Here is a 20,100-nt window from a genome sequence, read left to right on the forward strand (position 1 = left end):
ATGAAGAGGACACTGCACATCATGTTTCCACACCCCACAGACGCACGGTGTCCTCCGAGCGGGAGGTGACAGCCTGAAGCGGGTTTTAATTGAACTTTTCAAAGGTGATCTTGATCTCCTGGCAAAATAAACCACTAGTTAATTAAAATAAGCTCAGCTTCATCCAGCTAAACAGAGGTGTCCTGCTGCAGAGAATTCCGTTTATATCTAATAAACCTCCCGGATACTCAGAGCCGCACACACACACTTAGACTCGTCCACAGCCTTCAGATCAGGCCTGATTTCCCCACACTTCCTGATAGTCCCAGGCGGCCAATGCATGTTCAGAGAGCACACAGAGCACCTCAGGAACATGCTCCCACAAGCACATGCACACACGCACTGCTCACGCTGGAGGAGAGTGAGCACGTCAGACAAGATGATTGTGCTTACTCACATCGCCAAATCTAGATAGCTCAAGCAGAGGGTATTTTTGAAAATCTCTCAGTATAAATTACCCAGTTGGCTGATCCTTTTCAGAACTGAATTCTCCATTTCGTTTAGATAACCTTTGATTTTGCTTTGGCTTTGTTGACAAGTATTATTCATTAGGCGTACCCACAGCCCGCGCACACCCGCGCCCAGAGCGGGGGCTGCACGTGGAACACAGCAGCGGGCTGCACATGCCCTCCTGCCTTGACCCTCAGGCCATTTGCCCTCTCACAGGAAGCTGAGCTCTCACAGGCTCCTGACCATCCGAGAGACAGCAATTACCCCGGATTATCAGGACAACAATGACGAGCCGCGTAAAGAGAGACACCGAGCCCACTCCACACCCCCAAGACTGGCATATTCAAGTACACTCAGGACATTAATAGCAATTTACATGCCATCACTAAGACAAAGCCACAAAGGCGCCGTTGGCAGCCTCTTATTTGGAAGCCTATTATTTGTGGGAGTTACAGGCTATAATCACAACAGAAACTTTCAAAACCCTTATCTTCCGTGACGCACCAAATCTATTTCAGAGCCATAATTGCTATGTCACTGGAGAGTTTGCTGCTTAATGCACTCAAATGCCATTTAGTGTTTGCAGGGTCATTACAGCTAGCAGAAGGGTGGGGGAGGGACAGTGGGAAGTGGGGTGCAGAGAGTGCCCAGGGGAATGTGCTAGAATGAGCGCCGGCCTCAACGGTGCCTCCTTTACCTAGGGCAGGATGTTATCACTTAAGAAATTCTATTTGCTAAGGAAATGAGAGCCAGGGCTTGAAAACAACCTGTGTCCTCGAGAATTCCAAATCCACCACTTGGCACCCCAGGGAGGGCCGGCGGAGCCTGTGGCGCCCTCTCTCATTCTGAGGTTTCCCTCCAAGTCTCAGGGGGTTTGTGACACCGAGGGCCGGGAGTCGGACCTGGCTTTGGCAGATGTGCTGCTGGTAATGGGAAAGGCAGCTCCAGACGGTGGGGAGATGTCAATCGGCAACCTGGAAGCCGAGGCGCCACTCCCAGACGGGAGGAGACAGCGGGAGGCTGGGCAGGTCTGAGGCACAGGAAACGTCCCCGCTCTGGAAGGGCGTCCCCCTCTGGAAGGGCGTCCCCCTCTGGAAGGGCGTCCCCCTCTGGAAGGGCGTCCCGTCTCTGGAAGGACGTTTCTTGAGGAAGCGTCCCCAAGGCCGTGGGAAGCTTTCTAAGGGTCTATGGACTTTATTTCTTCGTCCTTCAGCAGGAAGAAGGTACTCAGAGTAGCTCAGGGTAATACGAGGCATGAGGTAAAACCTCGACCAATCTTTAACCAGACAACAGGTCTCTAGGTTCTTTTAGTAAGTTTTGGGAAATATTTCTCAATGCTGAGTTTTTTATAGACCAAAAATATAGGAAATGTCAAGCTAATTCTGACTTCAGGGCCACTTTTTTTCCCCCCTTAAAGACCAACACCAGTATCCCAAGCAATCCAGCTTTTGCTCTCCAAAACACGGCCTGGGAACCTGGAAACAGGGTGATCCTCGGGCTCTCCTGAGTTCCCTCCCTTCGGAAGCAGAGCCTCTGCGTTCTCAGTGTGGGTCGGGTGCAACCCTCGGGAAGACGTAATAGAAACCCGTGAGGAAAGAGCAATGTCTCGAGAGCAGACCGGAAAGGCCAGTAAACTTGGGGAAAACGCCCCAGCTCATGACATCAGAGAGACACAGGTACAACAGGATGACTCTCCAAGGCTGAAAGCCTGATGTTGTGGGAGAGGGCAAGTGGGAATTGCCAATGACCCATGCAGTAGAAATTTCCAGAACAAAATTCACAATGCATTTCCCACATCTTCAGATCCTTTGATGTCAGATTCCTGTAGATCCTTTGATCTACAGTTTCATTTCTAAAAATCAATCCAAGGAAATTTCAGAAAATGTTCAGTGCCTTTAGGTATGGAGTTTCCCCTGGTGTAATTAACAATGAAAAGAAAATGGCGGACTTGCCCTGAGATGGGTTCCAACACAGTTACTCAGTCATCTTAAAAATGATGTCCAATAATACAGAAAACATTCATAACGTGTTTTTAGTAAAATAAGTGGGTTACAAGATGGAATGTAACTTTCCGCGCCCACATGAAAAACACACACACAACAGGCTCGAAGGGTACAGAACACAAAGAGGATTTTCTTCTAATTTTCCTGCATTCTTCAAATTCTCTGTGTTGAATATTGATTTGTAATCAGAATGATAGTAAATGTGAGATTTAAAGAGAGCACATGAAAGGAGGCCAGCCAGCACCTCTTGGGTCTCCGGGTGTATGCCAGGTGTCAGAGCTCAGTGGAGGAGGAAGCTGGGGCACCTGAGCCATGGGCAGGTGCAGGGTAGAAAGGTGAGGGACAGGCCGGCCTCCATAGAGAAAGCAGAGGTGAGTCTGAACTCTTGAGAACAGAACCGGTGCCTGGGAAACCTGTCAGTCTGCAGCTCCCCCCTCTTGGAAACCAGGGCTCATGCACAGTGAGACCCAGAGCTCAGCTGGAGGAGTGGGTGGGGGGCTGCCGAATGGACGCTGGGTCTCCTTTCCAGGGTCTCTGCCTTCAAGCCCAGAGCCATCACCTATCAACCCAGACGCCAAGACAACGCCTGCCACACCAGAGAGGAAGGGAGCCAGAGGGGCCCTCCGGCCTCGTCCTCCAGCCCTCAGAGCACGCCGGAGAGGAGAGGGTGGGGCTGCCGGGTCTAGGGGCACCTGGAGAGACTTCTGGCAGGAGCTGGTGGCCAGGGCAGGGTCCAGGTATAAACATGTAGCTGCAGGTAGAGGTGGGTACCAAGACATGGCGAAGAGAGAAAAGGAAAAAAACAAACATGCCGGTCTTCTGGGGCAGAGACTCTCTGGCACAGAGACGCACCCTGGTGGGTTCCTAGAAAATCCAGCCACAACCATAGAGCTGCTGGGGCAAAGAGAAACACCCCTCAGGGCAGCAAGGACGACGGCCCACCCACAGCAGGTCCAGCTATGGCAGGTTGTACCCATCTGACCCTTCCACAGCAGGTCCAGGTGGCCATCGCAGGACACACCCATCAGACCCACCCACAATGGGTCCAGCTATGGCAGGACTCACCCATCTAACCCATCCACAGCAGGTCCAGCCATCTCAGGACACACCAATCTAACCCATCCACAGCAGGTCCAGCTGGGCCATCACAGGACACACCCATCAGACCGATCCACAGCAGGTCCAGCCATCTCAGGACACACCTATCTAACCCATCCACAGCAGGTCCAGCTGGGCCATCTCAGGACACACCTATCTAACCCATCCATAGCAGGTCCAGATGGGCCATCTCAGGACACACCCATCTAACCCATCAGCAGCAGGTCCAGCTGGGCCATCTCAGGACATACCTATCTAACCCATCAGCAGCAGGTCCAGCTGGGCCATCTCAGGACACACCCATCTAACCCATCCACAGCAGGTCCAGCTGGGCCATCTCAGGACACACCCATCTAACCCATCCACAGCAGGTCCAGCTGGGCCATCTCAGGACACACCCATCTAACCCATCCACAGCAGGTCCAGCCATCGAAGGACACACCTATCTAACCCATCCACAGAAGGTCCAGCTGGGCCATCAAAGGACACACCCATCAGACCCACCCACAGCAGGTCCAGCTGGGCCATCTCAGGACACACCTATCTAACCCACCCACAGCAGGTCCAGCTGGGCTATCGCAGGACACACCCATCTAACACATCCATAGCAGGTCCAGCTGGGCCATCTCAGGACACACCCATCTAACCCATCCACAGCAGGTCCAGCTGGGCCATCTCAGGACACACCCATCTAACACATCCACAGCAGGTCCAGCTGGGCCATCTCAGGACACACCCATCAGACCCACCCACAGCAGGTCCAGCTGGACCATTGCAGGACACACCCATCTAACCCATCCACAGCAGATCCAGCTGGGCCATCTCAGGACACACCCATCTAACACATCCACAGCAGGTCCAGCTATGGCAGGATGCACCCATCTAACCCATCCACAGCAGGTCCAGCTGGGCCATCTCAGGACACACCCATCTAACACATCCACAGCAGGTCCAGCTGGACCATTGTAGGACACACCCATCTAACCCATCCACAGCAGGTCCAGCTGGGCCATCTCAGGACACACCCATCTAACACATCCACAGCAGGTCCAGCCATCTCAGGACACACCCATCTAACCCATCAGCAGCAGGTCCAGCCATGGCGGGACACAGCTATCTAACCCATCCACAGCAGGTCCAGCTGGGCCTTCGCAGGTTGCACCCATCTAACCCATCCACAGCAGGTCCAGCTGGGCCATCTCAGGTTGCACCCATCTAACCCATCCACAGCAGGTCCAGCTGGGCCATCACAGGACACACCTATCTAACACATCCACAGCAGGTCCAGCTATGGCAGGATGCACCCATCTAACCCATCCACAGCAGGTCCAGCTGGGCCATCTCAGGACACACCCATCTAACACATCCACAGCAGGTCCAGCTGGACCATTGCAGGACACACCCATCTAACCCATCCACAGCAGGTCCAGCTGGGCCATCTCAGGACACACCCATCTAACACATCCACAGCAGGTCCAGCCATCTCAGGACACACCCATCTAACCCATCAGCAGCAGGTCCAGCCATGGCGGGACACAGCTATCTAACCCATCCACAGCAGGTCCAGCTGGGCCTTCGCAGGTTGCACCCATCTAACCCATCCACAGCAGGTCCAGCTGGGCCATCTCAGGTTGCACCCATCTAACCCATCCACAGCAGGTCCAGCTGGGCCATCACAGGACACACCTATCTAACACATCCACAGCAGGTCCAGCTATGGCAGGATGCACCCATCTAACCCATCCACAGCAGGTCCAGCTGGGCCATCTCAGGACACACCCATCTAACACATCCACAGCAGGTCCAGCTGGACCATTGCAGGACACACCCATCTAACCCATCCACAGCAGGTCCAGCTGGGCCATCTCAGGACACACCCATCTAACCCATCCACAGCAGGTCCAGCTGGGCCATCTCAGGACACATCCATCTAACACATCCACAGCAGGTCCAGCCATCTCAGGACACACCCATCTAACCCATCAGCAGCAGGTCCAGCCATCGCAGGACACACCTATCTAACCCATCCACAGCAGGTCCAGCTGGGCCATCTCAGGACATACCCATCTAACACATCCACAGCAGGTCCAGCTGGGCCATCTCAGGACACACCCATCTAACACATCCACAGCAGGTCCAGCTGGGCCATCTCAGGACACACCCATCTAACACATCCACAGCAGGTCCAGCTGGACCATTGCAGGACACACCCATCTAACCCATCCACAGCAGGTCCAGCTGGGCCATCACAGGACACACCTATCTAACACATCCACAGCAGGTCCAGCTATGGCAGGATGCACCCATCTAACCCATCCACAGCAGGTCCAGCTGGGCCATCTCAGGACACACCCATCTAACACATCCACAGCAGGTCCAGCTGGACCATTGCAGGACACACCCATCTAACCCATCCACAGCAGGTCCAGCTGGGCCATCTCAGGACACACCCATCTAACACATCCACAGCAGGTCCAGCCATCTCAGGACACACCCATCTAACCCATCAGCAGCAGGTCCAGCCATGGCGGGACACAGCTATCTAACCCATCCACAGCAGGTCCAGCTGGGCCTTCGCAGGTTGCACCCATCTAACCCATCCACAGCAGGTCCAGCTGGGCCATCTCAGGTTGCACCCATCTAACCCATCCACAGCAGGTCCAGCTGGGCCATCACAGGACACACCTATCTAACACATCCACAGCAGGTCCAGCTATGGCAGGATGCACCCATCTAACCCATCCACAGCAGGTCCAGCTGGGCCATCTCAGGACACACCCATCTAACACATCCACAGCAGGTCCAGCTGGACCATTGCAGGACACACCCATCTAACCCATCCACAGCAGGTCCAGCTGGGCCATCTCAGGACACACCCATCTAACACATCCACAGCAGGTCCAGCCATCTCAGGACACACCCATCTAACCCATCAGCAGCAGGTCCAGCCATGGCGGGACACAGCTATCTAACCCATCCACAGCAGGTCCAGCTGGGCCTTCGCAGGTTGCACCCATCTAACCCATCCACAGCAGGTCCAGCTGGGCCATCTCAGGTTGCACCCATCTAACCCATCCACAGCAGGTCCAGCTGGGCCATCACAGGACACACCTATCTAACACATCCACAGCAGGTCCAGCTATGGCAGGATGCACCCATCTAACCCATCCACAGCAGGTCCAGCTGGGCCATCTCAGGACACACCCATCTAACACATCCACAGCAGGTCCAGCTGGACCATTGCAGGACACACCCATCTAACCCATCCACAGCAGGTCCAGCTGGGCCATCTCAGGACACACCCATCTAACCCATCCACAGCAGGTCCAGCTGGGCCATCTCAGGACACATCCATCTAACACATCCACAGCAGGTCCAGCCATCTCAGGACACACCCATCTAACCCATCAGCAGCAGGTCCAGCCATCGCAGGACACACCTATCTAACCCATCCACAGCAGGTCCAGCTGGGCCATCTCAGGACATACCCATCTAACACATCCACAGCAGGTCCAGCTGGGCCATCTCAGGACACACCCATCTAACACATCCACAGCAGGTCCAGCTGGGCCATCTCAGGACACACCCATCTAACACATCCACAGCAGGTCCAGCTGGACCATTGCAGGACACACCCATCTAACCCATCCACAGCAGGTCCAGCTGGGCCATCACAGGACACACCTATCTAACACATCCACAGCAGGTCCAGCTATGGCAGGATGCACCCATCTAACCCATCCACAGCAGGTCCAGCTGGGCCATCTCAGGACACACCCATCTAACACATCCACAGCAGGTCCAGCTGGACCATTGCAGGACACACCCATCTAACCCATCCACAGCAGGTCCAGCTGGGCCATCTCAGGACACACCCATCTAACACATCCACAGCAGGTCCAGCCATCTCAGGACACACCCATCTAACCCATCAGCAGCAGGTCCAGCCATGGCGGGACACAGCTATCTAACCCATCCACAGCAGGTCCAGCTGGGCCTTCGCAGGTTGCACCCATCTAACCCATCCACAGCAGGTCCAGCTGGGCCATCTCAGGTTGCACCCATCTAACCCATCCACAGCAGGTCCAGCTGGGCCATCACAGGACACACCTATCTAACACATCCACAGCAGGTCCAGCTATGGCAGGATGCACCCATCTAACCCATCCACAGCAGGTCCAGCTGGGCCATCTCAGGACACACCCATCTAACACATCCACAGCAGGTCCAGCTGGACCATTGCAGGACACACCCATCTAACCCATCCACAGCAGGTCCAGCTGGGCCATCTCAGGACACACCCATCTAACCCATCCACAGCAGGTCCAGCTGGGCCATCTCAGGACACATCCATCTAACACATCCACAGCAGGTCCAGCCATCTCAGGACACACCCATCTAACCCATCAGCAGCAGGTCCAGCCATCGCAGGACACACCTATCTAACCCATCCACAGCAGGTCCAGCTGGGCCATCTCAGGACATACCCATCTAACACATCCACAGCAGGTCCAGCTGGGCCATCTCAGGACACACCCATCTAACACATCCACAGCAGGTCCAGCTGGGCCATCTCAGGACACACCCATCTAACACATCCACAGCAGGTCCAGCTGGACCATTGCAGGACACACCCATCTAACCCATCCACAGCAGGTCCAGCTGGGCCATCTCAGGACACATCCATCTAACACATCCACAGCAGGTCCAGCTGGGCCATCTCAGGACACACCCATCTAACACATCCACAGCAGGTCCAGCTGGACCATTGCAGGACACACCCATCTAACCCATCCACAGCAGGTCCAGCTGGGCCATCTCAGGACACACCCATCTAACCCATCCACAGCAGGTCCAGCTGGGCCATCTCAGGACACATCCATCTAACACATCCACAGCAGGTCCAGCCATCTCAGGACACACCCATCTAACCCATCAGCAGCAGGTCCAGCCATCGCAGGACACACCTATCTAACCCATCCACAGCAGGTCCAGCCATCGCAGGACACACCTATCTAACCCATCCACAGCAGGTCCAGCTGGGCCATCTCAGGACATACCCATCTAACACATCCACAGCAGGTCCAGCTGGGCCATCTCAGGACACACCCATCTAACACATCCACAGCAGGTCCAGCTGGGCCATCTCAGGACGCACCCATCTAACCCATCAGCAGCAGGTCCAGCCATCGCGGGACACAGCTATCTAACCCATCCACAGCAGGTCCAGCTGGGCCATCTCAGGTTGCACCCATCTAACCACTCTGCCCAGGGCCCAGTTGAGGAGCGGGACAACCCATGATCCCTCTTTGCAGATACCTATGCAGACCCCAGTCTAGGTGTAGGAGAGCCGCCACAGGACTGAGTCCACAGGGCGCTGGGTAGCACATCTGGGAGGAGCTAGGATGCCCCTCCAGGAGGCAGACCCACCAGGTGAGCGGGAGCAGGTGCTCAGCAGCCTCGGTTCTAAGGCCTGAGCTTCAACCATCAGGAGTAGGAAGGGCCAGTTTCCAGGACGATGGAGGAGGAGGAGAGACCCCCAGGGCCCTGGGCACTTCAGAGACTCAGGTGAAGGAGAGAAGAGAAAAGCAGCTGACCAGGTACTGGCAGGTTTCAACAGCCAACCCCGAGCAGCCGCAGGTCCATTCGCTCTCGCAGAGGTCTGTGGTGTGGGTGATGCTGGTCTGGTGTCTGCTCCCCGCCCCGTGATGTTTCTGCTGGTATGTTTGAAAATGTCCCGATTATGTCCATGAGCCTGAATTGAGATCTGCATGTAAAGTGCGCAGTGCATACAAGGAAGTCAGTAAGGTTAGCTATTAATAGGATTGTTAAGTGTCACTTTGGCCTGTTGATTTTCCATTCTTACTGTTTTTTTGACTGTTCTTTAAGCTGCTGTTTTAAAGGACTTCCTTCCTTTATCAGGACCCACCCTGCCGTTCTAGTCTCTGCACGATGCTCTGCAGCTGATGCTGTTTTGTAACCGCCCACCCTGCTTATTTAGATTGCACTGTTCCTCTTAGCACTGCGCACCTTATGGCTTTTAGCCTGCATTTTGTCACTGCACATGCCATTGTGACACTGTGCTGCCATCCTGTCTTTCCATTGCTTTGTAATTGATGATTCTTTATTTCTACTTGTTTTTCTTGGTATCTTCTTCTTTTTAAAGTTTTTAATTCTCATCATTCATTTTTTCTACTTACGGTTTCTGACTTGGTTTGTAGGATAATGTCTTTGTCCTCCACCACATTTTAATTTTAACTGATTAGAAATGACAAGTGTTGCATGTGGCACAGAGAATGGACAGCCGTGACCAAAGCCCTGGCTAGGCAGAGTGGCTCCTCCTTGTCCTCTCCGTGGACCAGGGGAGGCCACCACTCACTAGCTGTTCACTCTGAAACTCTTACTTAGTGTGTATAATCTCTCAAATTCACAGGCAAACTATTCCTCTTTCTTCCATTTCACTGCCCCCTGATTAGAAGAGACCCACCTCTAATGATTGCTGGGCAGGTCTTGCCTTCTCTTCTGGTGAACCAGAACCATCCAGAGAGGGCTTGCTCTGAAGTCCAGTCCTGCAGGTCACGGGTCACTGGTGGAGGTGGCTCACCAGCTGCAACCCTCTGGAGGTGCAGAGCACAGTGCCTGGGAGGTGCTTTACAATTCTCCAGGCCTGATTTTGGTCAAAGAGCCGACCGTCTCAGGCCTCCTGTGTGGCCCAGTGCAATCCCGGCAGAACACCACACGAGTTCCCGCGGCTCTGTTCCACATCGCCGGCTCCGGGATCCTCATTCCCAGGCCACACAGTGGGTCCCCACTCTGCAGCGGTAGCTCCTTCACTTCCTGGGGACCAGGGGTGCAAGGTCCATCTGAGGAAGGGACGACCACAGGCGCAGGAGTTGCTGGCCCGCGTCCCTCCTCTGGCTCGGCCACTTCCCAGCCACGTGGTCTTGGTGACCGTCTCGCCTTTCCCAGGCTCGGGCTGCCATCTGTAAAGTGGGGGTGACAGCTGATGAAGACAGGCCTCGGCTCAGCTGGGATATCGGTGGGGTGATCATGCCCCGGAACTCAAGGCACACAGGTGGTGGTGCTGTCCATCGCTCTCCTCTGGGAAGGCACAGAGTGCCCAGGACTTCCCCTGGACTCTCCAGATGCCCTGGGCCTGAGGCTTCCTGTCCAGCTCTGTCCCTGTGTGTTCTCAGAGCAAGCCTTGGCCAGGGTGGGCTTCCCTAACAGGTGGACTACTCACACCATGATTGATGACACCGTTCTTTTCTAGATCTCCCCAGGAGATCACCTCCTAGGGAGGCGCGAGCACACTGCAGGCAGGTGGGGCCCAGGGGAAGGCAGGGGAGTGTGAGTGGGGCTGAAGCCAAAGGACACCAGAGAAGCATGGGGACAAGTGACACCAGACCCAAGTGTAGAGGCCCGGTACCTCACAGAGAAGCGCTGGAACTCAACTTCCAACAGCCTGAGTCCCTACTGCTACGTAGTTCAAAGGGCATGGGAAAGGGGGCAGCCCCTTTAAAAGTAAGCCCAGCAGGTCGCAGCCTGTGCTCATAAGTGGTCTTCTCGCCTTGCCTGGAGGTGGCCAGACTGTGCTGCGGGTGACCGTGCTGTGGGTGACCGTGTTGAGGGTGACCGTGCTGTGGGTGACCGTGTTGAGGGTGACTGTGCTGTGGGTGACCGTGTTGAGGGTGACCGTGCTGTGGGTGACCGAGTCGAGGGTGACCGTGCTGTGGGTGACCCTGCTGCGGGTGACCCTGCCTGCGTGGATGCAAGGAAGTGCCAAGCAGTGAGCAAAACACGGTGACTACATTCCAAAACTCCAACAACGTGCACACTTGGGGGTGGGGTCGCACATTTAATTGTGCAAAATTTTGCCTCAGAAGGAAAAGAACCCTAAATGAACCTTAAACTCTAGTTGATGATACATGCCAGTAGCATTTATGTGAGGGAGAACGTAGTGTTGTCTGCAATTTACTTTGAAATGTAAAACAAAACAAGAAAAAAGCCAGCAATCCACGACGGATTGATGGACAGAGGCTGGAAGGGGCAGCGTGGAGGAGAAGCCGGAGAGTGGACGTCAGTGACGGGGTCTAGGTGGTGAGGGTGCTGTCTCACCGCAAGGTTCTTTCGACGTTTCATGTGCTTGCAAAACTTCAAAATGGAATTTTGGAAGTTAAAAAAAAAGATAGAATCCTTAATACAAAGAAAACAGTGTTAATTCCTTCTCTTAGGTAAGCCTTAGGCCATACTGAAACGAACCCTTATCAGTACAGAAAATCCTGCTGACCAGCATGGTTCTGGAAGGACAGAATAGTTTCTGCTAGAGTAGTTATTAGCAAAATCTAGAAAAGAATGGTGTTATCAATCATGTGTGTAAGTGGTCCACATGTTATTGAAAGGGATATGGTAATATAGTTATGTATGTGCACACACACACACACACACACACACACACACACACACACGTCGATACCTCTGCTAATGACTATTTCCATATCCCTTTCAGATCCCACGTTGTGCTGATTGCACTGGGTGGGGTAGTTCTCTTCCAGAGAAGAGGGTAGCTGAAGAGGGTAACTTTTGCCCTCTCAGTGTCTGTGTGGATGGCGTGGAAGAACTCTACTCTGTTCATGTTTGCCTTTTTGGTGTGGGATATTAGAAGGTTTTCAATAAAGACTTTTTTATTCATTTATTTGCCCGTTCTGTCAAGCGGGATTATTTTACAGACCTGAATATTTAATATTGATGTGCAAATGTACTTCCCCAAACTCAAATACAGCCGGCGATTAAGTAGAGATTTCCAAAAGTGACCCTTTACCAGGGGCAGTGGGCCTTCGTAGGACAGACGTCTGATGCGCTCTGAGAACAGATTGTTGAAGAGGGTGGCGCTCCCTTCAGAGGGCAGGGCTGGGCCTGCGGGGACCACCTGGGCCGCGCTGATTGCTTCCCCAGGGGAGACTCTGCTCCCGTGTTGTGCAGGGCTTCCTGAGGTCTCAGGGCTGTAGCTCTCGGGGAGCAGCACTCAGACACACGCCCTCTCAGGGTGCCCTCTCTCCAAGGAGCAGAAGGCGGGACTGAGAGTCCAGGCGCGGCTCAGGTCCCAGGCAGCAGGGAGCACGGGCTCAGGGCAGGCCCCTGGCCAGCAGCCTCATTTTCCCCATGACGGCTTGGGAGTACCCCCTCTTGCATTTTATTCAGAGTGGAAAACAATCATTGTTCATAAATAGAATATGACGGCAGAAGAGGCCTGAAACAGATCCCAGCTCAGGTGTCCGTCACCACCCAGGCCAAGTGGGACACACGGGAGGAACGGGGCGATGTGTGGACACATGGCCAGGCGTGAGAGCAACAGAAGCCACTATGGGAAACCCTAGGGGTCAGGGGCCTCCAGAAAGGAGGCTGGCTGTGCCTCCTCGAGCCCAGCCCGTCTGTCTGGCCGGGGAGTGCTTTCCTCAGCGGTTACTGTTTGGCTCAGAATTCCGCTTTTCTGCTACATAATTTGACTTTAAGTTTCCTCCTGGACCACAGAGTTGGTGGGCTCCCCTAGCCTAATCTTCCAAGCACAGGAAAGTGTCCAGTGAGACCAACAGGGAAAACTGTCCCCAACAGCAGCAGGGACTTCATCGTCTCAGGTCTTGAGTTCCATAACTGGAGGTGGACGGAACAGGAGCTGGCCTCATGCTTCAGGTCAGAAGCCTGTGCTCACTGAACGCCACCGTGAGTCCAGTGTCCTAGCTGTGTTTGTCTTCTGTACCTTTAAGGGCTTCATGTGGCAGCTGGGGACAACTGAAGGATTGCACTTGAAGTCACAACACTGGGGTCCTTTTGCTGCTTCTATCTGCCGTGGGAGGAAAGATGTGCTCTTCTGGTCTCAGATGCAGGAGGTGAAGGACTTCCAACTCTTCTGGAAGCTCTTCTCACATAAGAAGCAAAGGGTTCACACAAGGGGCCCAAGCTGCTGTCTCGTTGTTGCTCTGCCCTCAACCTCTGAGTCCTGTCCACCAGGTGCAGAGCACTCGGCTACCTGCAGCTCTGTCCCCAGCCTGCGGCTCTTCCCTGGCCCTGTGACCAGCAGGCATCAGAGGCCACGCACTGGGGAGGGCCTGTGGGTCTCCTTAACCCTTTCCGAATGCTGACTCAGTTTGCTGAGATACAGGAACTCCGACTCCGTGGACCTCCAGGGCAGCTTAAGGGTGCCCACGAGGACCTGAGGTACCAACTCACTCCCCTCCCGTGGTCTCCCCTGCGGCAGCATCTTCTCAATCTATGCTGCAGGTGGGAGGAGGTCCCTCAAGAACCTAAAAGGACAGCACCCGGCCCAGTGCCACCAGGTACCCCAGGATGTGCAAGTGCCCAAGTGTGTTCCTGACAGGTGGGTGTTTTGTCCTGATGGTCCACATAGTATTTATTGTCTCAGTGAATGTTCTTTTTCCCCTTCACCTAACATGGGAAAAAAGAAAAACAAACAGAATCGTCTATATTATGGTTGGCAAAGATAAAAGCTTGGGCTCTGTTCTTCTACTAGGATAATTATCGCAGAGCAAACCGGTGAGCTTTTCCTGTCACACGTCGACACTAATGGCATGCTTTGCTTGACGGAGATGACACTGACATTCATTTCCACGGTCTCCACATCTTCAACAGCCAGATCTCTGGGGCCTCTGCACTGAAGACGGAACTCTGCAGGGAACTCAGTCCCTCGGTCCCCAGTTGAGAACCATGTAAATCGCCTTCCCTGGAGGGCAGTGCCCCGCCACCTCTGAGCATCAGGGACGAGCTCTTGGGGTGACGGCTCCTGCTACGTCCCTCCTAGGTCTTCAAGACGGTTCGAGGGGAGGCCGGTGGCTGGAAGGTCCTTCGGTGTGGCTCGAGCTGCAGTGAGAACCCTGAGGGTGCCCACAGAGCCCACCAGGACCCAGCCGAGGGGACTCTCTAGACGGCTGGTCTGGTACACCTTGCAGATGAAGTGGCACCAGGTGAAAGGTCACAGAAGGTCCTGGCTTTCTATCCCCAGTCACATCACCTTCTTCCAGGCTGTCCTCAGAGGCTGTAGAGCCACCGCCGGGAAGGAGACCTGGGAGCCCAGGGGAGCAAGGCCACCCACAGACAGGTGTTCCCTTAGGAAGGGAAGAGTTGGAGGAACTAAAAGAGAGTTCTCCCAGGAACATCGCCTTGTAACTGCAGATATTTAAGGCTGATTGGGATCTTATTCTCAGAGAAAATACATGAGCCAAAGAGTTTAGAAAACTTTTTCCAAAAAAGGAAGACTCAGTGCCATTTTTGGGTGGAAAAGACAGTACCTTCACGGGTAAGTTATGGCTGATCCGCTGGATGTGGTCAAGGCCATTAAAACACGTCTTTAATCCAGTAGTGTCTTTCCTTCTCCCTGTTCACTCAACTATTCACTCAAGGGACGTGTCAGAAGGGAACGTGTGCACGTGGGGACACCCGCGCGAGCAGAGGCAAAGGGTGTCTGAGGGCTGGCCCAGGCAGGGGACCATGACAGGCCCGTGGTGGAAGGACAGGCAGCTCGGGGCCAGCTGAGGGGAGCCCCAGTGCTGCACCCAGGGCTGGAGCTTGCGTAGGTAACCGCTGAGGACCACTGATGATTTCTGAGCACGGACAGACAGGGAGACGAGGAGACAGCAGCCAGGGTGACGAGGAACTCGTGGCAACGTCTGGTTGATGAACCATCCCGAGCACCAGGAGGGTGTCAGGAGCCGGGGAGACGGCGGCGCTGGGCAACGTGGGAGCTCGTCCGTCCAGGGCTGGGAGGGGTCTCCCTCCAGGACCCTCTTTCAGGCCACGCGCTGCGCTGTCACGCAAGCACTCTAGCACCAGGGGGGTGACACCGCCCCAGCCCCTTAGGAAGGGTCTGTGGGTCTCGGACTCCACACCAGGAAGAGGTGGTGGCCCCGAGTCTTGCTCCTGCTGCGAACCTGCCTCCACAGGCATGAGGTCGGCGAGTGAGTCAGGTGCCACGTGTGCCGCTCGGCATCACGGGTGCCCAGGGAGCTCTGCGCACCCTGCTGCTTGCTCCCTTGTTTCCCACAGCAGCCCCAGGTCCCTGGCACCACGGGCTCCATGTGCTGGGCGAGGCCAGATGCCGGGTGTGCATGGAGCTGGCACCCAGTGCCCCCCAAGTCTCCTGCAAGGCCTTTGACGCTGCACCTGGTCAGCCTGGGTGCTGGCCGGAGGCAGAGGTCTGCACCCCTCAGGACCTACACGGACACTCCTGGGAGAAGACATGGTGCCGCAGAGACCTAGCCAGGGCAGCAGGCAAAGGCTGCCCAGAAAGTGTCCTCCACCCAACGAGGCACAGCCAGGAAATCCCACCACTGCTGAGGGCTGAGGGCTGTTCATCTTTAACTTTTTAATATTTTATTTATATTTCTTGTCTCAAACATTTCATTCCTGTCCTTGTCTCTTCATGCCCCCTGTCTCTCTCTCTGTGTGGCCCTACTCTGTGCCTGCACGTCTCACCTCCAATGCCACCATCTAAACAGGCACTCACTGTAGCAGGCTCGGCCTCCTACAGGAGGTACAAGTTGAGACTGACTCCCCAGGAGCCTTTCAGACCAGGACCAGCCTTTGATTCACTTACTTGTATAGTAAAGACCCAGAAATAAAATAACCATGATTCATGGGAAAAAATTAATGCAAAAGAGAGTCTTTCAAGTGGCATTTTTAAGCCAGTTTTTGTGGCCAGCTTGTGTCATCGGACATGATCATCTGCATATGTGTGGCTACAGGGCTTCAGAAATGATTCCCAGCCCCTGGATGACGTCAGAAGGTCAAGGGTGGGTGGAGCCTGAGAGCTGCTGGGCAGGAGGAAAGACGCAGCCCAGACCCCCAGCCCAGACCCCCAGCCGTTTCCTGCCTCCGTGGGCATTGGCCGCCCATTTCCCACTGTGCTGTGGCTTGCATCTGCTCTCCTTCCTCTTCCATGGAAGCACAGAGCTGGGCTCTCTGTGAAGTCTGTCTTACACCTCCAGGCGACACACAGAGGCACGTGTGCTGAAAGCCACACGTGCACCCTGTGACCTCAGCCTGGAACCCACTTCAAGGACACACCTCCCCAGTGTGGCTTCTCCAGGGCTGCTAAGCGGCTCCTCAGCACCCAGCCGTCAAGCCGTGAAGACACCCAGAATCGCCAGCTGAGTGCAAGGGGAAGGAGCCCTGTCCTGGGAGCGTGGCATATGTCCAAGGGGGCTGCCGACACCTCCCTGCTCCCCAAGATGGACAGACACCATAGACTCAGAAAGGAGTCTGCCTGAGGAAGTGCACTGTCCGGACTTCCTGACTGTGAGTGGCCTGAAGAGTCACCAGGACGGCCCCAGTCTGGGGACGGCCCCCTTCCTGAGTGTCCTCACCAAGCCTTTAGCCAGTGACACTCCCGTTCTCAAGGATGGGGACTCTCCATCTCAGGTAGCCAATGCCCTTTGGAGAACTGAAGCGGTTCTCCGTGACCCCATGCTACCCCTTGAGATCTGCCCCCATCTCGGGTGGCCGCAGGGTCAACCCTTATGTTCCAGCCACCTCTGAGGAGAGTCGTGTTTCTCCCACGAGCTCAGCCCGTGGAAGGTGGCCTTCTGGGGCTCCTCAGCTGGGCTGCAGCCACCTCTGACTTGACGGAAGTGGACTCAGAGGGGCCAGGCCGCCCTGCTGCCGACATCCCTCCTCCGTCCAGGCCGCTCGGTCTTGCTAACCAGCCACGCCCACCGCCCCTCATTTGCTGTAAGCAGAGCGACAGAAACCAGCAGCGTGCGGGATCCCACGGGTGAGCCCCGCATCCCCCAGGAGCTCCGGGCCGGTGGTGCTGTGGCAGCCTGCGGCCTCCAGGAGCTCACTCATGGCCCTACCTGGGAGCGGCCTCCTCTCCAGGCAGCCCTTGTCCTGGCCTGCTGTCACCACTGCTGAGACAGTGGACGGCTGATCTGGGAAATCAAGTTGGACTGCTGCCCCAGCCCTGCACTGGGCTCCCCTGGTCTGTCTGATCGATTTCACTCTGAGCGACACAGCTTGTCGCTATGAATTTTCATGCTAGTCAGCAGCCGCCAGGGCACCCAGGACCAAGGAGAAGGCGCTCCGTGCCCTCCGTCCCTCAGACACACCCAGCCTCCGCGCTGGGCTGCTGCAATCATCGACCGACAGATTGGGAAGGGTTCTTGTTTTGGCCACAGAACGGGACACAGGGGATCTGGCTGCTAGTTTTCTTCCCCTGTCCCCGCCCCAGCTCCCGGTGACATTTCCTACCACAGCTTTGCGGGGTGTCACCTGTTCAGCAGCTCCTCTCGGCTGGATGCATGTGGCCGCAGGTGTCATGCAAACACTGATTGTGTCTGACAGCCCCGTGCCAGCTGCCTGCATGACGTGCGCCAACCGCCACGCTCTGTGGGTACAATGCTGCCCACGGCGCAGCCGACGCAGCACAAGAACGAGGCGACCGCCAAGCTCAGGCGAGTCCTACTAAGTGGCACCCTGGCCCTGTGGCCTTGAAGTAATTGGTAGTGATAGAATGGAAACAAAGGGTGGGGGGACCTTGTTTTCTTACACTGATGCCCTGCGGACTGTACATCTGACTGGCTGCGAGTCCGTCACTGTATCCTCCTGTCTGGCTGATAACATGGCGAAGGGTATCCACCTAGACAGAGGAACAACACAGGAAGTTAGTCAGAGACACAGGCCGGCGCGTCGTCCTCTCCCAGGTCGCCAAGGAGCGCGGTGGCTCCGGGCGTGCTCTTGGTAAGAGTCTGTGAGGAGGAGGCGGGCAGTTCTCCGAAGGCCAGATCCTTGACCAGGCTGCGTTCAGTGAGCAAAACAGCAAGATGGTGAGAGGAGGGGGCCCGAGACCGACCCTGGGTGCCGGGCAGGCTGGCAGGGGTGGCCGAGGTGGCAGGGGTGGCCGAGGTGGCAGGGGAGGGTGGGTGCTCTGCCTCCCTGCGCTCCGCAGTGAGCACACTTTGCGGCACTCCAACTGGGCAGCCAGCTTAGAGAGCAGACCGCCCATGACCCCGTGGTGGTGAGCACACCCAGGAAGGCCCACGTCAGACCGAGGACCTCCCACCAGTCTCCACTGTCTGTCCTGAGCAAGGGGCCAGCTTGCTGGCCAGCTGGTCTGTTCCAGGCACAGGGCCTGCTCCACACCGGGACGGGAACGTGGGTCGCCCGGCTCAGAACTGCCCATCTGACCTGGGCATTTGCCCATCCGACCTGGGCATCTGCCTCTGCCCTCTCGCAGGCTTCCTACCACCACCAGAGGGCTGCCTGAGAGCTGCGAAGGCGACCAGCTGCCCAGGAGCTCTGAGGACCTACGCAGGACGTGGTGCTGGCCTCCTGACATGGACCTGTCTTCAGAAATGCAAGCCCACTGACCTCGAGGGTGCCTGAGGGAGCGGTCGGCTTGGCGCTTTTAAAGCTCACAGTGGAAACGCGAGATGCTAACGTCTTTGCCTGCTCGTCAATGACTGCCTCATGTTGGAGAACACTGACCAACACATGAGAGGGAGACTGGAAATGGAGACGCTAAAGTCCTCCTCCTTTGCCTTTGGTGAATAAAGAGCACACTGTCCTTCTGTGTGACCTGCTGTGGTCACTTGTCCCTGTCCCTACGCTCCCTTCCTGCCCTCCCCGAGTGACTGGTAACCACAGTCCAACGCATCCACCAAGTGTAGGCAAGATTCCCACCACGGAGGCTGTCTGTGGACTGCTGTGGTCACGTGGGGCTGCTGGGCTCTCCCCTCTCCTCTCCTCCCTCTCTGGACAGACGCAGGGAGCCAGCATGACTGGGCTCTGGACTCCAGCGCATTCACCTGGTGGCACAGTGGCTGGTCCCTACCTGTGATTGCACGTTGGCTCCAACCTGGGCCCCTTGGTAAGAATCCCCATTGAGTGACTGCACGCTCATGAACAAATCTCCAGAGTTTGACATGTTAAAAGAACTGGAAGAACCTGGAAAGGAAAGAGTGAGGCACCTGAATGACAGACAGGAGAAGGCCCCCGCACTGACGGCCAGGAGCGAGAGCGGCATGCAAAGCCCCCAATACCACCAAACAGAAGTGCGTCCAGAGCCCGGTTAGTAGCAGGAGAAACAGCAGGTCACACGGGCACGCGGTCGGTGTTAGGGAAGCACACCTCACTCAGGGCTCGGCAGCGCTGCCGCCTCCCAGCCACCTCCAGCAGGGAGAGGAGACCCGTCCTCTCACCCGGCCGGCTGCGAGCCCGTCCCCTGCCTCCGTCGTCCTCAGGCGGCCCAGGTGGAGAACCCACATGGCAGGCAGCACCAGGGAGGACGGGCCCCGGGGCAGTCACACTGTGGCCCTGGGCGGGTCTGTTGTTATTCCTGACTTCTAGGAGGAAGGTGGCCAGCACCCCAGAGGGTCGTGAGCTCAGGGGCCTGTGGGACGGTCTGCCTTCCCCACAACCTGCCAGAGCTGAGGAGGGCAAGAGGGTGACAGGCCAGGAAGTCAAGCATGCACAAAGTCAGAGGCGCTGCAGGTGACGCCAT

At 55.9% G+C, this 20,100-nt stretch overlaps 1 protein-coding gene across 5 annotated transcripts in view; it reads right to left on the bottom strand.

The window, feature by feature from the left end:
- Pbx1 (PBX homeobox 1) overlaps positions 1 to 20,100 on the bottom strand; it is a 248,390-nt gene that overhangs the window by 18,478 nt on the left and 209,812 nt on the right. For 4 of the 5 annotated variants that reach the window (XM_026409515.2, XM_026409514.2, XM_026409513.2 and 1 more), the window contains 2 exons: positions 19,432 to 19,544; positions 18,148 to 18,237 (listed from right to left, as the gene is read on the bottom strand). In XM_026409515.2, the coding sequence (XP_026265300.1) occupies positions 18,148 to 18,237; positions 19,432 to 19,544 (203 nt within the window). The remainder of the gene's footprint in view (positions 1 to 18,147; positions 18,238 to 19,431; positions 19,545 to 20,100) is intronic. The other variant, XM_026409517.2, reaches the window with a different exon arrangement.

This window comes from Urocitellus parryii, chromosome 9 (genome assembly GCF_045843805.1).
Source record: "Urocitellus parryii isolate mUroPar1 chromosome 9, mUroPar1.hap1, whole genome shotgun sequence".
Lineage (NCBI taxonomy): Eukaryota > Metazoa > Chordata > Mammalia > Rodentia > Sciuridae > Urocitellus > Urocitellus parryii.